Source organism: Notechis scutatus, chromosome 1 (genome assembly GCF_049901735.1).
Source record: "Notechis scutatus isolate UNSWTSFEM ecotype Mainland chromosome 1, rNotScu1.2, whole genome shotgun sequence".
NCBI lineage: Eukaryota > Metazoa > Chordata > Lepidosauria > Squamata > Elapidae > Notechis > Notechis scutatus.
The window spans coordinates 301,743,586-301,760,752 of record NC_142009.1 but is presented as its reverse complement, the minus strand read 5'-3'; the positions used below and the strand labels follow the sequence as shown (position 1 = coordinate 301,760,752).

General features: G+C 39.8%; 1 protein-coding gene across 1 annotated transcript in view; it reads right to left on the bottom strand.

Moving 5' to 3' along the window:
- Window positions 1-16,195, bottom strand: part of CCDC197 (coiled-coil domain containing 197) — a 30,296-nt gene extending 14,101 nt beyond the window's left edge. Inside the window, exons 1-4 of the mRNA XM_087950059.1 lie at window positions 16,191-16,195; window positions 14,722-14,761; window positions 5,193-5,369; window positions 3,266-3,423 (exon numbers count right to left, since the gene is read on the bottom strand). Coding sequence (XP_087806185.1) covers window positions 3,266-3,423; window positions 5,193-5,369; window positions 14,722-14,761; window positions 16,191-16,195 — 380 coding nt within the window. The remainder of the gene's footprint in view (window positions 1-3,265; window positions 3,424-5,192; window positions 5,370-14,721; window positions 14,762-16,190) is intronic.
- Between the last annotated feature and the right edge of the window lie 972 nt (window positions 16,196-17,167).

Sequence of the window (17,167 nt, the reverse complement as noted above, 5' to 3'; positions counted from 1 at the left end):
TATGGTGGAAAGGTTATGTCATGCCCCTGTCAGAATCTGATTCAGAGGGGGAGGCTGAGCAGCTGACAGGAAGTGGGAGTGTGGCTCCATTGGCTGTGGAAGAAACTGGGGAAGGGCAGAGTCTGGCTGGGCAGAGCAGGGAAGAGGTACAGCAAGGGAGAGGGAATTCGGAGGGAGATCCAGGCCCACTCCCTCTTCATCCTAGGGTATACAGGGAGGAACGGAGAAGGGAGCAACGTGAGTTGCATGGCTTACGGGGGAGGAAGGGGCCCTGATTCCCTTCATTAGCTGCATCTGGGAATACAGCATTTTAAAAAGGAAGTTGTGCACAGCAAACTGTTGAGAGCAAATCGTGAATTGTCTGGTACTGTTGAGGCTCATCTGGGTTCCTGGCATCTTCCCAACTGTGTGTGTTTTGCTGGCCTTTCAAGCCTGCAATTCCTTATCCTGCCCTGTCAAGTTAATTACTGCAGCATAGTTTGTGTGGATTTTTATCTACAGTTTGTATGTACTTCGTTTTCAGACTGAATTTCCTCCACTTAAAGACTGTTCTTGGGAGAGTTTTTTCTCCAGCCAAAGGTAACCTGGACATAGGGGGCAAAGTTAGAGGTATTAAAAGGACTCTTCTTACTTATTGTGACTGTGTTGCCTTTGTGCCACACGCCGGGTCATCACAGGTTATCATGCAACCATAACAAAGTAAAGAGAGTGCTAAAATTGTTCACAGGGAGCATTAACACTCTAGATCAGGGGTCTCCAACCTTGTCAACTTTAAGACTTGTGGACTTCAACTCCCAGAGTTCCTCAGCCAGCAAAGCTCTGGGAGGAACTCTGGGAGTTGAAGTCCACAAGTCTTAAAGTTGACAAGGTTGGAGACCCCTGCTCTAGATGACACTAACAGGTTATTAGAAAAGACTCCCACAGAGTATTGACTGGGGAGAGGACTGAGGCCAAAAGATTGAGAACCATCCAGAGGAGGTCATTTGGATAAGGACTGGGACTGGCAGAGACAAAGAGCAGCCAACCTAGATTTGGGGCAGGAGCAGGAGGAGGAACAAGAGGAATCAGGCAGAGCCAGAATGAGGAGAGTATCAACTGCTCTGAGACTTTTGGGAGCCAGCCAAGGTTGTAAAGCACACAGAGAGGGGGGAAGACTGAATTGTTTGGATATGGTTATGTTTTTAAATCCTGCTAGATTTGTTTTGAGTCTTCTCAAAGAAAGAGAAAGGAGAAAGAAAGAGTCAATTTTCAGTAAAGGACTGGATTTTCTTTATCGTTGTATGCACATAGTAAGTTGTGCTGTCCTTAGTTAAATTCTGAATGCAAGTAATAAAGAGTTGGTCTGTAACTAGCAATGTCTTTTTTCTTCTTTATCAGTTGTGTAGAAGGAGAAGGGAAATGCTGCGGGGGAACCCTGCTCATTGGCAAGTTAGCAGAAATGACACTGATGGGGACCCCACAATTTGGAGTTTTCCTTGGCAACAGCTTCTCAACTAGCAACTGTGTAAAGCAAAGCTATACTGAATTCAAGAGGACTTTAAGAAATTGCACAGTAAAAATTCAACCAATCTTTTACTTCAAACTCATTCTGAAGTGGGTTTATATCAGATCAATTATTTATTAATCTAATCCAGTTTTGTCCACCCTTTCCGATAGGAACACAACCCATTCCCTGAGATCTATTAACTAGAAATATCCAAAGCTAAATCTTCTATATGAAAAGCAGATGTTTCTCTGTGCTGAATATATTTCCACATTCATCAGTTAAATATAAACCTCTAGTCCAAAGGTATTAATCTACATTTCTTATTATAGAAAAATATTAGATTAACAGAGTTGGAAGGGACCTTGTAATGTAAGGTCATCTAGTCCAACTCCTCACCCAAGCAGGAGACCCTACACCATTTGATTAGAACATCTCCAGCTAGACATAGCATTTATAATGACAGCACTGCTGTATGTAGTGAAGAATTAAACAGAATCCTTGATCATTGTGCTTCTAAGATTGAGCTTTGAACCAGATTTCATTAAAAATTCCTGGCCAATTTTGGCAAGTATTTTTGTTGTATGCTGGAAATTTCATAGAAACTAAATAGCCTTCTATATGATCAGGAAATATTTTTAAGTGTGATATCTGAAATAGCATAACCAAGGCAAATGAAAATAATGTTTAGTGTGGAGGAGCTGAGTATTTCCTAGAAATCTTTGTCAGAGCTGGATAATTTGAATGTCTGCTCCAGTGTTCACCTAAATCTTTTATTTCTAGAGCAAGCCAATAGCTTTCAAAATTGAATGTAAATACTATGGCTTGCCAGATAATTTTCAGTAATCTCATTCTAAAGGAATTAAAGTACAGGTAAATACTCTGCTTCTTAATATTCTCACTGCTCAGAGAGTAGGATGTATATGGTAGCATATTATACATGTGTTAATATTTACAGAAGTGGAACATATCTGCTAGCATATCATACATTTATCCATTATAGACAAATTATCCAATTACGGGATTCATTTGGACAAACTGCCTAGAAATATTGCAATACAACCTCATCTTCCCAGCCACATTCATCACAAGAGTTTATATTTTATGGAGCTGCTTGACAAATCTTATTAAGTACTTGTGAAAGGACATATTGAGGAAATACAGCATATGCTACAGGCAAAAACAGTTCTGTCTGGTTCTCCAAAATCTCAGTCCCATTTCTAGGACACCCTAATATTTACTGCCTATAGCTGTCACCGCATTTTGTTTAATGGTACAAACAGCACTGCTAGTCACTATGAGAAAACAGACATACCCTATATAAAGAAGTAGATAGTAGACTACATCACCCTGAAGCCTCTAGAACAGAGGTCAGGAACTATGGCTCTTTTATGACTTGTGGACTTCAATTCCCAGAATTCTTGAGTCATGCTGGCTCAGGAATTCTGGGAGTTGAAGTCCACAAGTCATCAAAGGCCCATAGTTCCCCATCCCTGCTCTAGAAGATCAAGCCTGAAACCATGAACCTATTCATTCCAAATGCAGAACTACTTGGGCAAAATATTTTAGGTTTGCTTTATTTTTAACAGAATTGAAATACTTTTTAGATTGTATTTTATGGTTTAATGTATAAAGATAATTACACATGCCATGTGTCTGGTGATCCCAAGAAAATTTTATCTTGCTATGGCAAATTACCATCAGATTTGGAACTTCAACCATACACATTGACTATATAATCTCAGGCACAAATTCATGGTGTCTCCTCAATCTGTCACGTACCTTACTTTCAGTTTTTGAAGTTCTCTTTTCAAAGTATGTATTTCTTGCTTCTTAAGTGCATTGTTTGTTTGTTCAATCTTGTATTTTGCAAGTGCATGTTCCTTTTTCAGATCACAATCTTGGAGATAAATTTGGAATCCATAAGCCTGAGTCCTGTGCTAATTAAGAAAGGAGAGAAAATGTTTACTGAATTTTGCATTAATTTTACTATTCAGAAGATCTGTTTCCCCTACATCAAATCTGGCCCTGTTTTGTTCAGTTCTTGGAAGATTGTTGTGCTGGCAGACAGACAGACAGAAAAAAGTCCTGACCTTTATATAATTTCTTTTCAAATTCTGTTGAAGTTGGGGCGGGGGGGAGTAGGCTGAGGCTAGATCTGAAACTCATTCACAAATATGTGAGAGGCTGCATGTGTAAAAGATGGCAGATTTGTTCTCTGATGAAACAGAGGCTAGGACAAGAAGTGGCAAAGTAATGTTATTCCTCTTCATAAATTTTGGCGTATAAACACTTTATGTTGCTTCAGTGATAGTGCCAGTGATGACAGATGGTGCAGAGATGTGCCTAGTTCCTACTGATCAGTTCCATCTATTGTGGCATACCACTCTCCATTTGGTAACTCAGCAAGACCCACTACATGCATTTCAGTTTGGCCTAGAAAAGAGATTGGACATCTGGCTTACACGGTATAGATCTGTCAGCTGGCATATATTGTTCTTGTTTTGTTTGTCACAGGATTATTAATCACATTCCTCTTAGTATATCTCGTTAAAGGTTAGCAAAAATCACCCTACATTTGAAGATCCTTAAATTGTGTAATAGCCCTCCTGGTTTTTGAAGATGCTGTCAAGTATTAGAAACATGCTTCAACTTCCTAGCCAAAGGCAGGGAAGCTGACATATTGATTTCAAGGAATCATAGATGTATTGAATTAGAATGAACCATAAAGATCATCTAATCCAAACCTCCATTATATGCAGAAAGACCAAAGAAATAGCAAGATCTATTCTCTGGAGACTCGGTGAGCAATAATGCTGCCTTCTGATCTCCCAATGACTATATGCCCCAGCCTTCCATCAGGAAAAACCAGCCTACTGCAAACCATGCTGTGAGATACTCTCAAGAGGAGCCTTGCCATGGCATTAGTGAACCAAGAAAGTCCAGTGACTTTGGGCTTAGAAGAAATATTGCATGTCCCCAAAGCCAACATGCCCAAGACAAGCAATGCTGTTGGTTTTGTTCCTCTTCTTTCCCCAAAGGAAGGGGAAGAGACCTTGCAAAAGTGAGAGAGCATTGATGATCTCCTCACTCTCTCATATTCTCCATCTATTTCCTGAATATCTTCCCCATTCTGCCCAGCAGCAGCCATTTGTGAGTCAGCAACTCGACTTTGGTGGTTGAGGCTCTTCTTGAAGGCTTAACTTTCTAAAAGTTGACCTTTGGTCACTCTCACCAAATTACCTGAAAAATAAGTGGTTTCTGCAGAGTATGTTCTATTACTCCTGTTTTTTCTTTCTCTTTTTAGAAGATTTTCCATAGGAATATCAATCTCACAGAATATAAAATATAAAAATATTTTTAAATGTATGGGAAAACAGGAATTAATGCCTAAGATCAATATTCGTAAGAAAAACATCAGAAAGAAAACAGGAGGTAGGAAATTCTAGTCAGGAGAAAGCACAGAAGGAAAAATGTGTAACTGTACAAAAAGTCAAGAAAACTAGCATCCCAAAAATTCCCAACGTAGGCCATCCATTAAAGTGGTTTCAATTTAATATCCCACTTTAAAAGCAGAAGCAGGAGTTTCCTCCACATAATTGGATAAGAAAAGGAATCCTCATTTGCATGCCCAGTTTACACTTTTATGTTTTACATTTTGTGTAAAAGAGATGATAGACCTTCCTCACAGATGAGAAATAATACTTGCATTCTGATCTTTTTGTTGAAGTTCCTCTCTGTACTGGGCCACCCTTTCTATCCTCATTTCGATGTCTTGCTTCTTAGCAGCCAGGTCAGCAGTAATAATGTCATTTTTAGCCTTTTTCTTCAGGAGACGTAACTGTTGCAGTGTTTTCCTACTAGGATATAGAAAATTGCTGGAAGCCTAGAAAATGAACCATAAGTTTATGTGGCTAAAAGGACATGCCAAACAGGAAAGGTGGAGAAAAGCAAGCAGCTTTGTTCGGGTATTTTCCCACGTCATAGCAGTGGTGCCCTTAAAGTTGTAGCAACGTTTCAGCAGAATCTCATCTGCCATCATCAGGCTTCTGTATTGTGTGCGTCTGTGATTCAGACTTTTACAGTGGTTTCAGATTTAAATTTGGGGCAGCCTATTGCTGTGCCAGAATGGTTTTTTCTTCATCCCGATTGGTTGGGAGTCTTGGTCTGTGTTTATTGGTTTCGGAGTTTGCTGTGTTCTGCTTGATTGGTGTCTCTAATATCTTCTGTCTGTTTTTTGGCTCTTTTTGTATCTTGATTGGCTGGCAGCATTGTGTTACTTTATTGGAGGCCTTTAGTGCAGCTTGGCTTCGGGTAAATGGACGGCTATCATTTAGTTAGGAAGCTGGGTTTCATCTGGGTGCCTGGTTGGGATGTGTTTGAGCTGGAGCTCCAACAAAGCTCCAAAGAGATCCAACACACGATCATACCCAGAGAGAAATCTTCCAGATGCCCCAAACTATACAGCCTCCCAAAAATACACAAAGAAGGCATACCTCTCAGACCCATAGTCAGCTCCAGAGGAGCACCACTACAAAACCTAGCTAAACACCTAGCAAAAGAGCTACAGCCCCATGCTGAAACAGCAGCTTCTCATGTAAAAAACTCATACCACTTCTTGGAAATGATCAAAGATCTACACGTGGAGCAAGAAGATCTGCTTGTAAGTTTTGACGTGGTTTCACTATTCACTCAAGTCCCGATAAAAGAGACCCTTGAAATCATCAAAAATAAATACCAACCAGCTAAACACCTCATGGAACTAACAGAACACTGCTTAACCAACACATATTTCATATACAAAGGACAAAGATACAAACAAATAGAAGGAGCTCTCATGGGATCACCACTGTCACCTGTCATTGCAAACCTGTTCATGGAAGAATTCGAATCCAGAGCCCTGGCCAATGCCATCCTCAAACCCAAACTATGGTTAAGATACATCGATGACGGTTTCCGGTTTGTCGGCTTCGCAAGCGGTAGGGATTCGCGAAGCTGCGTGATCCCTGCCGCGCTAGCCGTTTTGGGGCTCTGACCCGGATGGGTGCGGAGCAAGGCTGCCCTGCAGGGGTAGCTGAAGGTAAGGGGGATCCGGAGGAAGGGTCTGGGGGTGTTGCAGACCCCCTCCCTGGCCGGCAGAACCCCCTTTTACCAGGACGGTGCAGCGGCGGTCCGTAATGGCCGCCACAAAGAAGTTGGCAGCAGGGCAAGTATGCGCAGGAGGAAGAAGAGAAAGTTATTGAAAGTGAAAGTTCTTCTTGGTCGACCCAGGGCTTTGAGATTTATCTAATTTAATTCCTGGAAAAGATGGTTTTTTGATGATTTTTTCCACAAGAGAAAAAAAGCGGCAATTTTGAGGTGCTGAAAGGAAAGTTTACTCTCCCTCCCGACGGAATTAAGCCGGAAGGGAGAGGATAAAGAAAATATATAAATTTGGATCTTGTTGGAGGAGATGCCTTGAAGATTTGAGGACAGAAACATAATTTTAATAAGGCTTTAAAATATAGATTTGGACTCTCTTTTTATTTGTTTGATACCACCCCTGGAAGAGGAAGGGGGAATTTTGGCTTGCTTGGATTTATTGAGGATTGTGGATTTTGGGATTGTTTTACCTTTCTCTCGGAATATTTGGTTGGTGTAAGAAGAAAGAGGAATAAAGAAAAGAAAAGATTTATTTATAATGGCTTTCCCTTTTGAAGACCTGAGGGATGAATATGAGCAAACAAAAGCAGCCTGCAAAGATGGTATGGAGAAAGCTTTTCTATTTCTAGAAATGGCGCTGGTCAATTACCAACAGACAATGAAACAGATGGAAACAGAAGAACAACAACAAGGAAAAGACGAAGACGCCATCTTTATTGAATCCCAAAACTTATCTAAGGAAGAAGGAAGGAAGAGAGCAAGGAAAATGAAGGACTTAAGATCTAAAACATTTGAGAAAGAGAAAAATATGATGCAAAGTAAATATAATGATAGCAAACAAGAGAAAAAGGGAACACAACAGAGAAGGGATCCCAGCAAGGCAGAGGTTAGAAGAAGAAGGGGGGTAGGAAGATTTGGTGGGGGAAGAAAGAAAGGGAAAGGCGGAGAAAAGCCTCAAAGTTTTAAAATTGGATGGGAGAAGAGGAATTTTTTTAGGGACAAAGGATGAAATATAAACTTCTGTAAGAAAGATTCTGCTAGGTACAGAAGATGGTATTGTAACATTTATATTTGAAATAGTAAATTAGAATGGTTTAAGATTTAATAAGAAATTAAAATGTTGAAGTCTTTAATAATGATTGATTTTTAAAATGTAATAAAATATTGAAGGAAAGGAGGATACAATGTATTTAAACATTTTTGGTGGATAGAATGTACCAAGCAGAACCGAATTGGGTATTTGTTATGTTGAATGTTAATTTTACTAACTTAGGGGGAGGATAGAAAGGCATCATACTCTGATTAGTGATTTCAGGAGAAATTCTTTTTATTATAAGAAGAGATAGAGGGATAATGAATGGGCAAAAGATATAAATATAATGATTTAATTAAGATGGATTAAATAAGATAGAATTGTGAAGAGTGATATGCGCTGCCCATGCAAAGAGAGGTAACTGGGGCCAAGGTACTTTACTAAAAGATTTTTTTTATGTTTGTTTGTGTTTGTTTGTGTTTTATGAGAATATTGGGGAAATTTCTGTAGAAAGACAGGAAAAGATTTAAATATGTAATGATTTGTTTGTTGTTGAAATTTTTAATAAAACTTGTTTTAAAAATAAATAAATAAATAAATAAATAAATAAATAAATAGATACATCGATGACACATTCGTGATTTGGCCCCATGGACAAGAAAACCTAAACAATTTCCTAACACACCTAAACAGCGCACACCCCAAAATCAAGTTCACCATGGAAACAGAAACAAACAACTACCATTCCTAGATGTATTAATCTACAAAAAAACAGATGGCACACTAGGACACACCATATACCAGAAGAAAACACACACCAACCGCTACCTCAACGCCCAATCCCACCACCACCCAGCACAGATAAATTCCGTGGCTAAAACACTAATTACTAGAACCAAACGCCTGGCAGACAAGACACACATTAAGACTGAACTATGCACCCTGACTAAAATATTGACAGCCAACGGCTTCCACAAAATCAAAATCACCAACTTGATCCACAAAAACACACTGAGACATAATAGAGACCCAGAAGATGAACAGACCCATGGAACAGCTGTCCTGCCCTACATAAGAGGCACTACAGACAAAATTAGTAAGATACTATACAGACACCACATCAAGACTGCCTTCAAAACAGACAGAAAAATAGCAGCCATCCTCAGAAACTCCAAAGACAAAATTGACCTGGAAAACCAAGGCATATACGAAGTCCCCTGTGCATCATGCCCGGCCACATATATTGGACAGACCAATAGAAGAATAAGCACCCGCCTGGATGAACACAAAAATGCAGTCAAAAACCTGGAACACACTTCCTCACTAGTCCAACACATGGAAGCCACAGGTCATAGCATCAACTTCAATGGCACCAAAACCCTAGCCACTATAGAAAACCCTAGCCACAGAATCATCAGAGAAGCCATAGAGATTGAAAAAAGACCAGAAAGCATGAATAGAAGAGATGATTCCACCAGGCTGTCAATCATTTGGAAGCCTGCACTCACAAACAAAAAAATCTCCACACCACAAGCCAGGCAAACACCTGGGCACAAACAGATCCCCCCTGATACCTCCAGCTCAAACACATCCCAACCAGGCACCCAGATGAAACCCAGCTGCCTAACTAATGATAGCCGTCCATTTACCCGAAGCCAAGCTGCACTAATGGCCTCCAATAAAGTAACACAATGCTGCCAGCCAATCAAGATACAAAAAGAGCCAAAAAACAGACAGAAGATATTAGAGACACCAATCAAGCAGAACACAGCAAACTCCGAGACCAATAAACACAGACCAAGACTCCCAACCAATCAGGATGAAGAAAAAAACCATTCTGGCACAGCAATAGGCTGCCCCAAATTTAAATCTGAAACCACTGTAAAAGTCTGACTCACAGACGGACACAATACAGAAGCCTGATGATGGCAGATGAGATTCTGCTGAAACGTTGCTACAACTTTAAGGGCACCACTGCTATGACGTGGGAAAATACCCGAACAAAGCTGAAGGCCATACATGTAAGTACCAAAAACTTAAGAATATATATATATATATATATATATATATATATATATATATATATATATATATATATATATATATATATATATATATATATATATATATATTTCAAGGTTTCAAAAAAATTTAAAAAGAGAAACAAGTTCTCACATTTTACAGTGATATCATAGCAGTGTACATGTCCTTTAATAACAGTTAAGTTCATTTACCATAAGTATATCTATAGTTAATTTACTAATTCCTTACTTGTTATACTGCTGTTAAAGTGCAATACTTATCTATCTACATTACTTTACATATATACACACACATAGGTTATATATCATATTCTTCTTTGTGATTTCATAGGTCATTTTTACAAAACATTTCTACTCCACTTCTTTTTTAACCAGTTATACCATATATTCCATATTGTAAAATATTCTTCTTCTTCCCTGTTTTTTAATAACATAGTTAGTCTAATCATTTCTGTGCATTGATGTATCTTATTAATCACCGCTAGATCTGTGGGTGTTGTGGTCAGTTTCCAGTTTTGAGCTAGAGAGATTCTTGCAGCGGTTATAATGTGTAGTATTAGGTGTTGGTGCTTCTTATCCCATGTCGGTTCTAACATACCTAACAGAAAAATCTCTGGTTTGAATTTGATCTTTTGTTTTTGTTAACTCCTCTAATCATGCTCAAATTTTGAGCCAATACTTTCGTACTTGGGGACATGTTCACCACATGTGAAAATACGTTCCCTGGCTGTGGTTGCTCTTCCAACATTTGGCTGAAAGGTTGGTCCACAAGCATTTCTAATTGTGACTAGGATGATCTAAAAATCATCAATGCAATAAATATACTATTCTCAAGCTAATAAGGACATAACACATTTATCAAACTCTCTAGGAAAATGGCTTGTTGTCTGTAAACAAAAGAATGATACAGAACAGTATGATGTTAATAGCAGCTGGATGCATCCCAAGAAATGGCTCAGGTGGCTGATACCAAGGAAAGTTGTTATGGATATGGAGGCACTACAAGGCTCTGGGTCTGAAGAAATGCATCATACACTTGGAGAAAACTTCTGCTGCTGCATGAAGAGCATATATGTATCCAAAGGAAATATTACTAATAATCTCTCCAATTCACTGGAGTTTTACTATGCATAAGGGTTGGCTTCATGCTTGGAGTGTTCAATATACAGGTGAAACTAAAAAAATTAGAATATCGTGCAAAAGTTCATTTATTTCAGTAATGCAACTTAAAAGGTGAACCTAATATATGAGATAGACTCATTACATGCAAAGCAAGATAGTTCAAGCCGTGATTTGTCATAATTGTGATGATTATGGCTTACAACTCATGAAAACCCCAAATCCACAATCCCAGAATATGAGAATATTGTGAAAAGGTGCAATATTCTAGGCTCAAAGTGTCCCACTCTAATCAGCTAATTAAGCCATAACACCTGCAAACGGTTCCTGAGCCTTTAAATGGTCCCTCAGTCTGGTTCAGTAGGAATCACAATCATGGGAAAGACTGCTGACCTGACAGTTGTGCAGAAAACCATCATTGACACCCTCCATAAGGAGGGAAAGCCTCAAAAGGTAATTGCAAAAGAAGTTGGATGTTCCCAAAGTGCTGTATCAAAGCACATTAATAGAAAGTTATGTGGAAGGGAAAAGTGTGGAAGAAAAAGGTGCATAAGCAGCAGGGATGACGGCAGCCTGGAGAGGATTGTCAGGAAAAGGCCATTCAAAAGTGTTGGGGACTTTCACAAGGAGTGGACTGAGGCTGGAGTCAGTGTATCAAGAGCCACCACACATAGACGGATCCTGGACATGGGCTTCAAATGTCGTATTCCTCTTGTCAAGCCGCTCCTGAACAACAAACAATGTCAGAAGCGTCTTACCTGGGCTAAAGAAAAACAGAACTGCTCTGTTGCTCAGTGGTCCAAAGTCATCTTTTCTGGTGAGAGCAACTTTTGCATCTCATTTGGAAACCAAGGACCCAGAGTCTGGAGGAAGAATGGAGAGGCACACACTGCAAGATGCTTGAAGCCCAGTGTAAAGTTTCCACAGTCTGTGTTGATTTGGGGAGCCATGTCATCTGCTGGTGTTGGTCCACTGTGCTTCATTAAGTCCAGGGTCAACGCAACCGTCTACCAGGAGATTTTGGAGCACTTCATGCTTCCTTCCACAGATGAGCTTTATGGGGATGCTGACTTCATTTTCCAGCAGGATTGTGCATCTGCCCACACTGCCAAAAGCACCAAAACATGGTTCAATGACCGTGGGATTACTGTGCTTGATTGGCCAGCAAACTCGCCTGACCTGTACCCCATAGAGAATCTATAGGGCATTGCCAAGAGAAAGATGAGAGACATGAGACCGAACAATGCAGAAGAGCTGAAGGCCGCTATTGAAGCATCCTGGTCTTCCATAACACGTCAGCAGTGCCACAGGCTGATAGCTTCCATGCCACGCTGCATTGAGGCAGTAATTGCTGCAAAAGGGGGCCAATATGTACTGAGTACATATGCATCCTTATACTTTTCAGAGGTCCGATATTGTTCTATGTACAATGCTTGTTTTATTGATTGCATGTAATCTTCTAATTTTCTGAGATTGTGGATTTGGGGTTTTCATGAGCTGTAAACCATAATCATCACAATTATGACAAATCACAACTTGAACTATCTTGCTTTGCATGTAATGAGTCTATCTCATATATTAGGTTCACCTTTTAAGTTGCATTACTGAAATAAATGAATTTTTGCATGATATTCTAATTTTTTGAGTTTCACCTGTAGTATCTCCTTCTAATGACCAAGCAGTGCTGGAGTGCTCATTGTACAGGAAAGGGAAGGTAGAAAAAGGGAAAGTCACAATATAATTGTAAAGAGAGATTTCCTAATGGTTGAAACAGCCAACCAGTGGAATAGCTTGCCTTCAGAAATTGTGGGTGCTCCACCACTGGAGATTTTAAAGAAGAGATTGGACAACCACCTGTCTGAAATAGTATAGGGTCTCCTGCTCAAGCAGGAGGTTTGACTAGAAGACCTCCAAGGTCCCTTCCAGTTCTGTTATTCTATGTTCTAATTTGGTGAATAATATAATCCATTCCCTGCCTGTATGGTTTTAGAAAGAGACATTTTTCCTTAAAAAAAACCAACCCACTCATCCCTAAAACAGACCATGTAATAGAATACTTTATAGAGAATAGAATACTTTATTGGCCAAGTGTGATTGAAGAGACAAGGAATTTGTCTTGGTGTAAATACTCTCAGTATACATAAAGAAAAGGTACATTCATTAAGAATCAAGAATCATAACATACAACACTTAATGATAGTCATAGGGTACAATCAACAATCAAATCACACTAGGAAACAGTCAATATAAATCGTAAGGATACAAGCAACAAAGTTACAGTCCTACAATCACAAGTGGGAGAGGATGGGTGATAAGGAGTGATGAGAAGATTAACAGTAATAGTAGTGTACACTTTGTAAATAGTTGAACAGTGTTGAGGGAATTATTTGTTTAGCAGAGTGATGGCTTTCAGGAAAAAACTGTTCTTGTGTCTGATTGTTCTGGTGTGTAGTGCTCTATAGCGTCGTTTTGAGGGAAGGAGTTGAAACAGTTTATGTCCACATCTTTATGCCCAGTCTTTATCAACATTTTGCATAGCTTGGAAATTTATTCATTTCCCATCTTTAGTAAACAGTCTATCAAAGTATACAAATTCATCTACTTGTCCTTGTATTTTGCTCTTCATATATAACTTGCATTTGTTCACTCCTTGTTCTTATGTATCATTGTAAATACATAGTAAAATTACCAAAGAAACCAAACCTAGGTTACTTTTTGCTTTGGAATTTTTCATCTTTGGAAAAGTAAGATGCACTCAAGTGAATTTTATCAGGAACTGTGGACTATGGACAATTTTCCTAGATAACATGCATCATCTTACAGAGGCATGTTTCTCCAAAGAATAAAACAAAATTCAATCTATTGGAATTGTCTGATCCATTTCATTCACACACAGATGCCAGGAAGGCAGGTAGTCTTCCTTTAACAATGCTAATTGGAACCAGAAATTCTGTCATTAAACAATGCAGTCATAATACGGTATAGCCTACACCACTTAGTGACAGCAGTTACAGAAGTCCTACTTGCCATCATTAAGCAAGGACCACACGTAACCATGACTTCCAACTTCCTGATGGCTTTCCCATTGACATTGCTTGTGGGAAGCTGAAAGGGAAGATCATGTGATGTGAGAACACTGTGAGAGCCATAAATAGACTGAGGGAGAGGGGTAGTTCACAAGAGAGAGAGAGAGAGAGAGAGAGAGAGAGAGAGGGAGAGAGAGAGAGAGAGAGAGAGAGAGAAAAGAAGAAGAAGAAGAAGAAGAAGAAGAAGAAGAAGAAGAAGAAGAAGAAGAAGAAGAAGAAGAAGAAGAAGAAGAAGAAGAAGAAGAAGAAGAAGAAGAAGAAGAAGAAGAAGAAGAAGAAGAGAGGAGGAGGAGGAGGAGGAGGAGGAGGAGGAGGAGGAGGAGGAGGAGGAGGAGGAGGAGGAGGAGGAGGAGAGAAGGAGGGAGGATAGATTTGTTAATAAGTACCACTCATTCAGTGATAGAAGGGTCATTAAATGAGGACCACCTGTAATACTGAGTAAGCTGGCATCGTGAACTTTCTACCAACTTTTCACATTCCTAAAAAGAAATAGAGCTACTGTAATGGTATGTGGGAATGACCTTGGAAGACAGAAGGAATATTAGACAACCATCATGCAGGAACTATTTAAGCCCATAGGACAAGAAATGGGACAGAGGAAGCATTTCAGATGGGACTCTCTCTAGTTTTCTGGAACATGAAAATTAAAGGAGACTTGCAAGATTGTTGCTGTATCTTACAATAAACATACTGTTAGTACTCATAGTTTGTGCTTCATGTCTGGACTATCTTGAAGGACTGACAGGTAGCTCCACTGTGTATTTAATCTGGGAATATTATTGAAGATAATGTGGAATTTAAAAAATAGCAACAAACCGGAATGGTAACATGAATGACATGTTCACTGTCTTCTTCCCTGTAAAACGTAAAAATAGAATTATTGTCACAACTCTTATTAACTTCTAGAAGTTATCTCTATGTAAAAGGCAGCTCTCAACATTCTGTCATTCTTGTGTGACCTAGAAATGGAATCCAAGTGTGGCTATGCAACCCAGGTCCTGTCATCACCTATCCATCTCCTGGCTGAGCCATTAGCTTTTCTTTCTAAGGCTTATTACCTGACAGCACTATGGCTTCCTTGCTCTAGCCCTAGGTCAGCCTTTCCCAAACGGGATGCCTTTTAGAAGTATGGACTTAGATTCCCAGGATTCCCCATCCAGAATAGTTAGTTAGTGCTAAGGATTTGGGAACGTAAAATCCACACATCAAGAAAATGCTTAGATCAACATTTTGTGTAATAGAAGAGATTTGGACACTGTTGCTTGGTGTAGAAACCATATCATCCAAGTCTTCACTTTGTGCCTGAGCGCTCTGTGTAAGAGAGAGGATTTGAATAGTCTTCCATTTGCTAATTTTAGTGTCAGCAACATTCCTGGTTGACCATATTTGCGGTCTTTTTAAGCACCGCTGTTGTCTTCTCAATTTTGCTACTGAACATGCAGGGCATCCCAGCTACTGCACTGGCCATGAACTGAAGAACTCTAGCACAAGAACTTCCTTTGTTCTAAGATCCAGTCTTTGTTTGATATGCTTTACAAGAAAATAGTTTTGAAAAAGAATATCATATAAAAGATATAGTCCCAGAGGTGGTATTCAGCAAGTTCTGACCAGTTTTGGAGAACAGGTAGCAGAAATTTTGAGTAGTTCGGAGAACTGGAAAATACCATCTCTGACTGGCCCTGCCCCCATCTATTCTCTGCCTCCCGAGTCCCAGCTGATTGGCTGGGTCTTCTTTTGTTGCCCTGCACAGGAGAACGGAGCTGGAAAGCAGGTTAGTGGGGTAGGAAGGACATGGGATTTTGCAGTAACCTTCCCTCAGGAGTGGGGAGGGAATGGGGATTTTGCAGTAATCTTCTCCTGCCAAGCCCACCAAGCCACACCCACCAAGCCACACCCACAGAACTGGTGGTAAAAATGTTGAATCCCACCACTGATCAGCCCCCAACCTTTTGGGCATCAGGGACCAGTTCCGTAGAGAGAATTTTTTTCTGTAGAATCGGACGGGGCATGGTTTCGCATGCTGCCTGCCTCCCACAAATGGGGCTTCGCTTGTTTACGCAGCCCGGTTTCTGGCATGCCACGGCCCAGTGCTGGTCCACGGACCAGAGAGTTGGAGACCCCTGTCACAGAGGATTTAAATCAATCTTCCCTAGTTTAGTGCTCTCCATAGATGATACTCAGTTTCTATAATTTTCATCCAGTTGGCCAACTATCTAAGTTATCTAAACTTTACAAGTAATATCTCACACTGTTTTTTGAGGGGAGGGGGGGGAAAGCATCCTTACCGCATGTTTCTCAGCATCCCAAATTTGAAACCTCTAAAGAAGGTTTGGGTCACTGACAGCAATGATCATGACATACTCCAGCAGTGTGTAGGAATGGCATGAAGCATCACAATGGCACCTCCATCTCCATGACATCTCTTTGCTTCATTCTTAAGCAGCCTTAACTACAGGGAAAATCAGTTCACAAGATTACACCAGACTCTCCTTGTTTAAACTGATCATTAAGCAAAGTTAGTTGTATAATTCCTTTCTGAATAGCTGTACTACAGATAGCATGGTGCTGCAAGAATGCAAGCAAAGAACTGAGCTGCATCTTTATAACTCCTGAGGTAGCAGGAGCTAAGGGGAACAATCCCATCCCCCATCCATTGTTAGTAGTAGGTGATCAATACAGTAGGAAGAGATGCAGAATAAGGGCTGATAGAGGAGGGTACTTATTCGATTTTATCACATAGTTTTAGGGCTGTTAATTAAATGTATATGTAATTTATTCCATTAGTTTTGTTAATATGTATATTTACACACACACACACACACACACACACACACACACACGCACACACACACCACACTGGTCTATTGCTTGGGAAGCATCTATAATGACCCATCATACAAACATATATACATCCGTACTCTATTTACTCAGACATTTTCTTTGTCATTAGGTGTATGTTAAATTTAGTTTTATTGTACCTAATAAAGCACTCTGCTTCTCACAGTGGCCAGCTAGACGTCCCTAGAAATTCACAACTTGACTCAGAGGGACGAGGCTATTCTTTGATGTTGGTCTTCAACATTCCAATATCTCAATACATGGGGAAAAATCCATTTTGCTGTCACAGCTATGCCATTATTCCTGCTAATATATTATATGCCATCCATCAACACATTTCTTGGACAGCTTACAATACAAGAAATGAAATACAGCATTAAAAGTCAAGATGCAGTCATAACTTTAAAAATCAAAACTATTAACA